General features: G+C 40.2%; 1 protein-coding gene across 3 annotated transcripts in view; it reads right to left on the bottom strand.

The window, feature by feature from the left end:
• Nucleotides 1–4,284: 4,284 nt before the first annotated feature.
• FILIP1 (filamin A interacting protein 1) overlaps nucleotides 4,285–10,780 on the bottom strand; it is a 101,748-nt gene continuing 95,252 nt past the window's right edge. For 2 of the 3 annotated variants that reach the window (XM_087718855.1, XM_087718857.1), the window contains exon 7: nucleotides 4,285–5,059. Coding sequence is in view for 2 of the 3 variants with exons in the window: in XM_087718857.1 (XP_087574983.1) it covers nucleotides 5,019–5,059 (41 nt within the window). In the remaining variant the exon portion in view is untranslated. Of the gene's footprint in view, nucleotides 5,060–6,246; nucleotides 6,348–10,780 lie in introns of all 3 variants that reach the window. The other variant, XM_087718856.1, reaches the window with a different exon arrangement.

The following is a 10,780-nucleotide window of genomic DNA, read 5'->3' as shown; positions in this document are numbered from 1 at the left end:
GTCACATCAATTATCCACACTGTCTCCGCTTCAACCACAGTTGTATCTGGTGTGTTATGCGTCAAATCTATATTGGAAATACCACAATATTTACTGCAATTATATGACTAAGGCTAATATAATTGTGGAAAAGTCATTGAGTACTGTATTCCAAAGCAGATATAGTCAATGTATTCAGATAACGTGAAGATACAGTAAAGGTGCAGTTGATTCCTAGGAGGGCTTCTCTAGTTCTGTGGAATTTGTACAGAGGTGTACAAATGTTTTGCTATTGCTTTCTTTTGATGCAGTTAAGTAAATATTAGGCAGGGGTGGGTTCCTGCCAGTTCTAACCTCTTCTATAGAAGAGGTTCCACAAATCTACAGTGCCGTTTAGAACTGGTTCCAGCTCCCTCCCCCCACCCGTCCGCCCATCATCAAGATGAAGAGCGAGAGGAGGAATTCTGGGAGTTGAAGTCCACAAGTCTTAAAGCTGTCAAGTTTCAACACCCCTGGGGTATTTTTTTTCTAAAGGGTTAGAGGTGCAAGGGTCTTGTAACTGACAGCTTTAAGACTTGCACACTTCAATGCCAGAGTTCCTGAGCCAACATTTTGATTGCTAAGCAAGAACGTTGTTAAGTGAGTTTCACCACATTTTACAAGTTGGCCATGCCCACCCAGTCACATGGCCGGCAAGCCACTCCCACAAAGCAGTCCACACCTACAGAAGAGGTTCTAAAAAATTTGAAACCCACCACTGATGTTAGAAAAAAAGATGATTTTGCTTCTGTGGACTGGATACAGAAAAATACGATTGCGCCAGCCGTTACATTTAAGCTTACCAGTTTGGGTGGTGTTTCTGGCATTTTCTGCTGAACATTTTTTTTTAAGATCTTGCCCTTGCATGGCCCCATGGGAGTCTGACAACCAATCAGAATACATTTCTTACACAGGAACAGGAAATAGAGAGGTGGGACTAAACAAGTTATAAAAAGCCTAGCAAGCCCCTCCTTCAGCCCTTCTCTTCTTCTCTACCAACATTGAAGCATGTGATCACCTTTTCTGTTCAAGCCATGTGGTCCTGTCCAACAATAAACCATCTTTCCGAGCAGCCTCCATGTCTCCAGTGTCTTTTTCCCCACTTGGAGCCGAACCCAGAAGGACATTTCTTTTATCATGATAATTTTTGAAACACACACACACATTGCGGGCACTCGGCACAGAACAGTTCCACTCACAAAATGAACCTCAGAAATCCTATCCCAAAGTGTGCAGGGGCAAAGTTAGGTCTTTTTGGGGGGGGGGGGATTGGTGGCTTGGAGGACTACATGAGAACTCTATTCCATGCACATGCTTAAGCATTCCAACTATGGGAACCTCTTTACAGAATGGACTTTGGCACTTCCAGTGTAGCCTTCAAAGAACCGCCTAAATTCCTTGTGGTCCCTCAACCCAACAGAAAATGTGCACCTCTGAAATAAATAAGAGTTTGCAATTAAATATTTGGTTGTTCATTTGTGGGAAGTATTACCGGTGTTAAAAAGCTGGAGTTTAGCAAAGGGTAAGAAGGCACAAGTGAATGTGATTTGAAGGATTTAGAGATAATTGTGAAGATAAATCTGATTGACACCATAAAGGTTTTTTTTTAGATTTTCATGGGTTTCCAATTAGCATAACTTTACAAAGGGAAAACCCTACCGAGGTCAAATCTCTGACCTCTACTAAAGCATTCACAAAATCTAAAAGGAATATTTCAAGTCAGATAAATTGGTTGTTATCCTATAAGGAGGTTGTAGGCTATAATTAACTCTTCTGTATTACTTCTGCTGACTGATCTTATCCATGTTTATTGATAAATTCCCTTTGATTTCATTGGAATTTACAATCAGCTAGAGGGCCATTTCTTATCGTATCTTGCATAAATTCAACCTTAGGTATGTAGTACTGAACATCATTCAGACGTAGCAATATATTAACAGCAAAGTCTTCCTGATTATGTCCACACTTAGAAAACCCAGATTATGTAACGCATGAGGAAATACTTTTATCCTCTATATAGTACTAATTCATGGTAGGCGTGTGTTCCTTCTAGTAAGTATTGACGCCTGGCAACTGCCTGGACAAGCCTCTGCAGTTTTCTTGGCAAGAGTTTTAGAAATAGTTTGTTCTTGTTTTCTTCCTAGTTGACATATAGTGACTGGCCCAAGTTTCCCAAGCTTGCTTTGTCCCTAAGGCAAGACTAGAACTGTTCCTTTGTTCCTTGCCTGGTATCTTATCCATTACACCAACTGGCGCTCTATCTCTCTATCTCTCTCTCTATCTATCGTTTGTTTGTTTGTTTGTTTATTTATTATTTGATTTCTATAGTTGTCCATGTCAAGAAGTGACTGTAATTCTTCAGTCTCATTCAGATGCCTGCTTTCAGATTATTTTTTGCTCATCACGATTCCTTATCCTTTTCTTAATATTTTATAAAATATAAATATTTCATCATCACGATTACATTTTCATTTACTTAGTATATATCTGCTACGAGGATTATGCAAACATGTTCAATATACGTGGCCACTTTTGCTAGCTCAATATATTATTTGTGAATTCCAGCTAAAATATAATCTTCAGATACAATTAGGGGATCGGGGTTTTAGTGTATGGATCCTTCACAAGTACACCTTCTTAAAAACCGCATATTTGGTTGCTGGTGAAGTCAAACTGGTAACAGTAGTAGAAACTGGTTTTGAAGCTCAGCAGATACCCTGCCCTTTTGTAATCCTGAAATATGTGGTTCTGAATGATAACCACAGCATTTGCATCAGAGCTGGTATTCAACAGGTTCTGGCCCGCCCTGAAGAACCGGTAGGGGAAATTTTGATGCCCTTCTGATGTAATGGGATTATAATTCCCTGCTAATGTGGCCAAAACAGCTTTGGTAGCTCATCTGGAAATTGCCAGATTAGAGAGGTACTTTAGTGACTTTTCTCAAAACTTTGGTATTCCTATTATGATCAAACTCCTTTTAGAACATATGAAAACCTAGGTGAAAAAACACAATTCCCCCCCCCCCAGTAGAATCCATCTAAGCTGCAGAAGTGGTATTCAGCAGGTTCTGATCAGTTCTGGAGAACCAGTAGCAGAAATTTTGAATAGTTTGGAGAACTAGTAAATACCACCTCTGACTGGCCCCGTCCCCATCTATTCTCTGCCTCCCAGCTGATCGGGAGGAAATGGGGATTTTGCAGTAACCTTCCCCTGGAGTGGGGAGGGAATGGAGATTTTAGAGTATCCTTCCCCTGCCACCCCTACCAAGCCACTCCCACCAAGCAACACCACCTCCACCAAGCCACGCCCACAGAACAGGTAGTAAAAAAATTTGAATCCCACCACTGATTTACATGTATAGCAGTGGTGGGTTGCTTATCCCGTTCCAACCGGTTCGGTTGGAACGGGGCTGGCGGCGTCCTCGTGCACAGTTCACGCATGCGTCTTAGCGCCTGTGCGATGCTCCAGCTGCTCACGGAGAATCACACAGGTGCTGTATGTTCCATGCGCCTGCGTGGAAGCGCAGAAGCCTTCAAAGACCGATAAGGAGCGCGAGCGGGCGGGTGGGCCATTCGCTGTTCCCGGAAGTTACTTACTTCCGGGTTCGCCGACCAACCGGTTCGCGGGGACCGGTGCAAACTGGTTGAAACCCACCCCTGATGTATAGCAATTGGAAACCTAAAGATGAATCAGGCACATCCTTGCCATGTCACCATGTCACTTCTCTCAAAAATAGACCAAGGATTGAGGGATGCCCATAAATGATACAGTAGGAATTAGGAAGGAAAAACTTCCAAAATACCTTTGTGTGCATAAGCAATTTAGATTCCTACATAAAAGGTTTGGAATGATAACCTCCACCATTCAGCTATTCTGGAGTTGAATTTCCTGATACATACATAACAAGGCCAGTCTGCAGCAAATGGAAAACTATGACCCAGTGACACGAAGGTAGAAGTAATTAAGTTATAATTTGCTACCTAAACCTATACAAACCTAATACAAACCTTTATAGGAGGTCCCTTCCACCACCTCATTCATTCTGTTCTATACCACGTCCTGAATAGATTGCAATTAATTTCTCCGTCCAATTAGTTAAAACTGACCTTAATTACATAGCATAGTATTTTTTTTCAATATGAAATTTCTTTTTTTGACAATTGCCGTCTGTTAAATTCAAGGGCTACCATGATATTGTTGCATGCTTATGAAAATTTATTTGGCACAGTGCAATAAAAAGAAAAGTGTTTGGCACAAGAATATGCACACATGTAAGCATTGTTTAATAAACATTGGCATACAATATTTTAAAAAAGAAATTCTAAAAGTCAAATACAATTCAAGGCTTTGGTTTGTTGGCAATTATTTTTATGTTATATCATAGCACAGTGCAAAGTTCTATAATACTGTCTTATAGAGCAGTCTTCAGGGCAATTCAGTCAGCGTCACATTTCGGCTGGAAACGTCTGTGACGAGTTTTCTTTAAAAAGTGCCTTTATTGAGATCAAATCCCTATCGCTACCTATAGAAAATATACAAACGGGCACCTTGCAATTTCAACAGTGTATTCTACAAAATGAATGTGCCATGGACACGTTTAATCAGAAGGTCTGGCAAAACAAAATCCCACGTTACAAAGTGTATTATAAAAATAAATTATGTAGGAAACAGCAAACAAAATCAGACAAATACCAGTTGGTTTGGATACTTTGCAAAGCACACGTTTTCCTTTCTTACCGTCTAATTTTTTAAAAAAACAAAACAGCAAACACAGTTTCTTGAGAATTAAAATAAAGGTTACACACACACACACACACACACACACACACACACACACACACACAAAGAAAAATAAAAATCCAACGGAAGCAACAAAACGTACTTCCACAAGTGATCAGTAGCATGGAAGATCAGAATTATGGAGGTGGTACTTTCACAGTCATCAACCCAGAGGTGTGGAGAAGAAGTGCACAAGACTAACACGGAGTTGATGTGGCTTCTCATCTTGAGTTTATGTGCACCTGATGAATGACGATGCTCTCTAATGGGGAAAGAAGCATAGTAAGCAACAACTGTTACCATGGAAAACATGAAAGCTTATGAGGACCCATACTGCTTCCCCCCGCCCCCCAATCCCAACATGTTACAGATATTTCAGAGTGACATATATCAAAATTGCTAGAGTAGAATCCGGAGCACTCCAGAAAGTATTTGTCCTTGTGTTCAGCTCTAAAAAAGGGGATTATCCATTCCACTTGTGCAAAATGGGGCATCTTCACGGAAGACAGTCAAATCTTGCTCTCACCTATCATCTCAACGATCCAATAGCAATAGCACTCAGACTTTTAGACCATTTTACAGTGCTTTACAGCCCTCCCTAAGCGGTTGACATAGTCAGCCTATTGTATCCAACAATCTGGATCCTCATTTTACCAACCTCAGAAGGATGGAAGGCTGAGTCAACCTTCAGCCGGTCAGGATCGAACTCCTGGCAGTGCAATGCAGAGTTAGCCTGCAATACTGCATTCCAATCACTGTGCCACCATGGCTCATCAACAGGGTGAGGAGAACATTAGGGAAAAATGAAGAACCACACATGTCTGTCTTTGGTGTGTACATATTACTTGTGCTTAATACAATCAGTATTGCGTGGGCTACACATTTATTCTTTGGGTTTTTATCCCATGCACATATAGGAAGCTAAAAAGGCACATGATGATTAAGACCCTCTAAATATAGGCAGTGGGTGTAAGGTATTCGATAATGTCCCAAACAATTACTATTCAAATAAATATTTGAATACATAAATATATAAAGAGTGAATGCTTTTGTTTTCAGCATTTTTTAGGGGTGTGAATCTAAGACCTAGCTTCTTTTCAAAGAATGAAACATTACCTATCTTGGTTGGCCTTGAAAGCAAATTATTATAAAATATTTAAGATAGCTCTGTGCTTTAATTTGGGCCAAAACGTAGCGCAGGAGCAAGGAGGTTCGCTTATCTTCAGTTGAACACATCCTAAGCCCATGGAGCTTCAGAAGTATTAAAATGACTTAGGGGAGGGCGGAGAGATGGAGTGAAAGAATACTGGATTAGGTCCTATCAAATAACCTGCAATCAGATCACCTTCAGTTGTCCTAAGTGCAGCTTCACAGATGAGTAGCAAAATCAAGAAGGAGGGTGGTAAAATGACAGAAAGTGAGGTCTGTTTCCTTTTTTTTTTTACTTACAGTCATGCTGGAATGATCAAGGCAGGGTATGGTAGGTCTCATTCAAAATTGCCCCCCTAAGGAATACTGGGAGTTTTTGTAATATTGCCTGAGCAAACTGCCTGAGGGGTGGGGGAGAAACAATAAGAAGAAAACAAAAAGACAGAATGAGTTGGCTATGATGAACAAGTCGCACTAAACTCAGTCAATGGATTGGGGTCCAGTTTGGAAGATAATTTTGCTGTTGTCTGAAAAGACAGCAAAGAGAACATCCAAGTGTCGGATTTGGGAGAAGAATGTCACTCTTTCTCTCCTCCTGCAAACATCCCATTCCTCTCTAGGAATATGAAGCTAGGAGGTCTGTATACTCTATGGTGAAGGTAGCAGATTTTGAGAAAGTCTCTTTTTTGAGCATCTTCATATAATGTTGTCCTAGAGAAACTCCAGGTACAGGAGGAAGAGGAGGAGGCTGGCCTCTGACCACTTTCTCAGTGAAATAACAGGATTGAGCTATGTCTAGAATCTGACCAGGAAACTATTTTTTGTCCAGCTCTAATTTAAAACTTCAACTTTAGCAATAGGTAGCAAATAATGGCATTAGCCGCTCTCAGGAGGCAGAAACTCTCATTGTGAATGCTATTTGATGAAGAAGTTAAAAATAAAACATTTATGTACTTTAAAATATATGTTTTAGTCCTGACACTTCACCAATAGGTAAGAAAAAAAAGGATCCCTTTTCCTTAAGGCTTTCCAATTTGGGTTTATTTATCTTATTTTTGCTTAGGCGGGCATATATGTGTGTATGATTGCTTCAGACTGAGCTGTTATGATCTAGTAAAATGACTGGATAAAACACATTAGACAAAATATTAATTGGTAGATAATTTAAACTGACAACAAAGATACTTATAGAATCCCTGGTGTTAACATACACCTGTGAAAGATCATCAGAAAGAAGAAAATTATGCCTTGAAGTGCAGTGTTGGAAAAAATAACTGAAAATTGCTTGGACCACAAGACTAACAAATTATTCAATCCTACAGAAAGTAAAACAAAGTTGATCGCTGGAAGCATTAATAATGAAGCTGAAGCTTGGATATTTTGGACGCGTAAAGACAAGAATCACTGGAGAAGACACCAAGGCTTGGAAAAATCAAAGGCGATTGAAAAAGAGATCAATAAAAGACAAGATGGCTTTAAGCAATCACCAAGTATGAGTTTATAAGAATGCAAAGAACCAGTTATTGACAGATAATCCTTGTGACTATTGGTCATGAAGAATCGGGAGTATTTGAATGACAGCGCAACAAGGGATTGGAAATTTAATTATTGTGTTAAATTTTCATATATTAAATGTTTCTTTGTGAAAAGATTCCCACCCTTGCAAAGTACGATAATAAGTGCTGATTATAGGGATGACCCAATAGCTATTATTGTTGTTGTTGTTATTTAAATTTAATCTTCAATTCTATTCACAGTCTGGGATTGGTTAAAAACTTAACAGTTCAAGTCCTAACCAAGAATCTAAGAGCTGCTATATACCTGTGTATATAGGCAGTTCCAAGTAAGGTGTTGTTGTTGTTTGTTGTTGTTGTTGTTGTTGTTGTTGTTACTATTTTGTGCTCTGTTGCAGTTTAGGCATGGGTAAATCAAATTTTTGAATTTTTCAAATGTATAGTTTGCATAAGTATCTCTTATGGGGAAAAGCTGATTAAATTAACTCCTGGCCAAATCAAAGTGACATCAATACATCCTGAGATCAAGTTTTAAACTATCTATTCTAAAACATTGCCACTAGATGGCACTACTCTAACCTAATTCCAAAAGCAACCAATTCCCATTATACCGACTTGGAAGCACGATTCAAAGAAATTCATGAAGTTTACTGCCAGGTTTCAAAAAGTAATTGTTGTGATGTATGCATATCCATATTTACACTTTATAATTAATATGATGGTGGCATGGCTATTTGGCACCCCAATATCAAATCTGAATATCCCAACCATATAAAAACATACTGATTAAATTAAATCTTGGTAGCCCAAAGTTATATTTCTTTCCTCATTTTCTGCAGGGCCATTAGTTTACAGATTTCTCGTCTGCCACTTCTGTGTTCTGTGTTTCAAGAACTTCAAAGACCCTTCCCTACAAATGCCTCACTGGAGTGTACTACGTTTTGTCACTTCCAGGAAGATAATTATAACATAATTTAATCCAAACACACTTCTATTTCTTCTTACATTCTTGATTGATGCTTTCCAACCTAAAAGTTCTTAATCATAGTGTACACAAAATTCCTACAGCGGAACCTTGTCCAAGTAGTAAGATAGTTTTAACATGAGGTCAACATTTATAACTATAAAATATTACCGTAGCTCAAGCTTTTATAAAAGTTCAGTGAAGACTAAAGGAATTACATTGATTGGGGAAAGGATAACCGTCTGTGAAAATAAGCCCCAAAAGATGATCTCATTGCCAGCAAATGACAGTTTTGATCATGCTCACAAATGTCAGCAACTAATAGGTAATAAAAGCAGATAAGAGCTTTCTAAAGCCATGGTTACTATAGTAGCTGGTGCCATAAGCCAGTTAAAACATTGGGAAGCAGGTAGCAAATGTGACCCTACACTATTATCAAAATGACCTCCAACCCAAGTTAATTTTGAAAAGATATCTAAACTAGGCAACGTTTCATTTAGTCCCTCATTAAACCATATCTTGAGACTCCTGTGGTATTTGAGTGCTACCAAGCCATTATGTGAAAATGGTCTGGGGTCTCATAGCTACAGAACATTAAGAATTCACTGGGTAATACCTGCCATCAATGGATGATGTAAAAAACCTATATTTTTAGCAAGCTTTTGGTTTGCTTCTATGATTCTTAAACTATGGGCCAGTACATAGAACTCTAAGGCAGGGGTGGGATTGAAAATTTTTAGCAACCGGTTCTCTGCTTGGTTGCTGGGTGGACGTGGCCATGGGGGCATGGTCTAGTTGCTTCTTGCACCATGCGGCGGGGGGCTTTTTTGCTAAGTCCTCGACTTGCGACCAGTCCTAGACTTACGATTGGCCGCAAGTCGACTTGTGATTGACAGCCGGCAACAGTTCAGCCGCGCCTGATTGGTTAAGGCACGGCTGGCTAAGCGCGGGCTGTCTACCGCACTCCTATTGGTCGCCCTGCTTGACAGCTCTAGTATAAATAGCTGTCAAGCAGGGCGAGGTGCTGAATTATGTACATAGTTGCTGTTTGCTAGCTCTGTTTAATAAATAGCTGTTCTACTTACCTCAGCTGCCTCACGCCTCTTCATTCAGCTCGGAATCAAACAGTTTTTGCCCTCCCCAGGCTCTGGAAGCTTTCCTTGAGCCTCTGAGAGGGTGAAAACGGCCTGCCCTGGGCTCCGGAGGCTCTCCGGATGCTAGAAACGAGCCCATTTCTGGATTTCCGGTACTTCCTGTAGGCCCGTTTCCCCCCCCCCAGGCTCCAGAGGCTTTTCTTGAGCCTCTGGGAGGGTGAAAACAGCCTCCCCCAGGCTCCAGCGGCCCTCCAGAGGCTGGAAATGGGCCTGTTTCCGGACTTCTTGTACTTCCCATAGGCCCGTTTTTTGCCCTCCCAGAGCCTCTATGTGGACCCTACACTTACTTGACATGATGAATGGGCCGCATGGAGATTCTTGGGAGGGACGGGGTCAACCAGTCGTTGTAACTACCGGTTTGGCAAACTAGATTAAAATTAACATCCAGTTCGCCTGAATCGGTCCAAACTGGCTGAATCCCACCCCCTTTTTTTAATCAAGAATAAAAAATCTATAAATTCAGCAGATGCAAGGAACAGAGCTGCTACCTCAACAATGTATTAAAAGCATACCTTTCCTTGGCTCATATAAATGAGTAGCTGCCATTGATTTCTATGGTCAAAGCATTGACTTGTAAATGTGAATTTAATTCATTCCCCAGCACTGGGTAGCCTGGTCCTTATTAAAGATTCCAGGTGTAATAAGTTTGATAAAAATGACTATATTAATTCATTACATCCTTATGGGTTCAACTCATATTTTACCCACAATAACAGTAAGGATATACACTTAAGGAAGAAGTATAGCTGAGTTTCCTGGTTTCTAGGCCAGCACTTTGGCTACTGCACCAAACAGATTCAATATTATATGAAAGTCTCATTGACCAAAGCCATGAGTGGCAACTGAAATCAATATGAAAAGAATAAATTAACAAACAAAATGCAAGAAATAAAAATGGATAAGTTGCGTATCGGTGAAACTAAGAGAAAGGGCTAATACATCTCAACAAAGATAGCTGGTGAAAAAATGTAAGAATAGCAATAGCAATAGCAGTTAGACTTATATACCGCTTCATAGGGCTTTCAGCCCCCTCTAAGCGGTTTACAGAGTCAGCATATTGCCCCCAACAATCCGGGTCCTCATTTTACCCACCTCGGAAGGATGGAAGGCTGAGTCAACCTTGAGCCGGTGAGATTTGAACAGCCGAACTGCAGAACTGCAGTCAGCTGAAGTAGCCTGCAGTGCTGCATTTTAGTGAAAAA

Source organism: Thamnophis sirtalis, unplaced genomic scaffold (assembly GCF_051295495.1).
Source record: "Thamnophis sirtalis isolate CommonGarterSnake01/CBP01778 unplaced genomic scaffold, rThaSir2_p1.2 scaffold_6, whole genome shotgun sequence".
NCBI lineage: Eukaryota > Metazoa > Chordata > Lepidosauria > Squamata > Natricidae > Thamnophis > Thamnophis sirtalis.
This window is presented reverse-complemented; position numbering and strand designations above follow the sequence as displayed.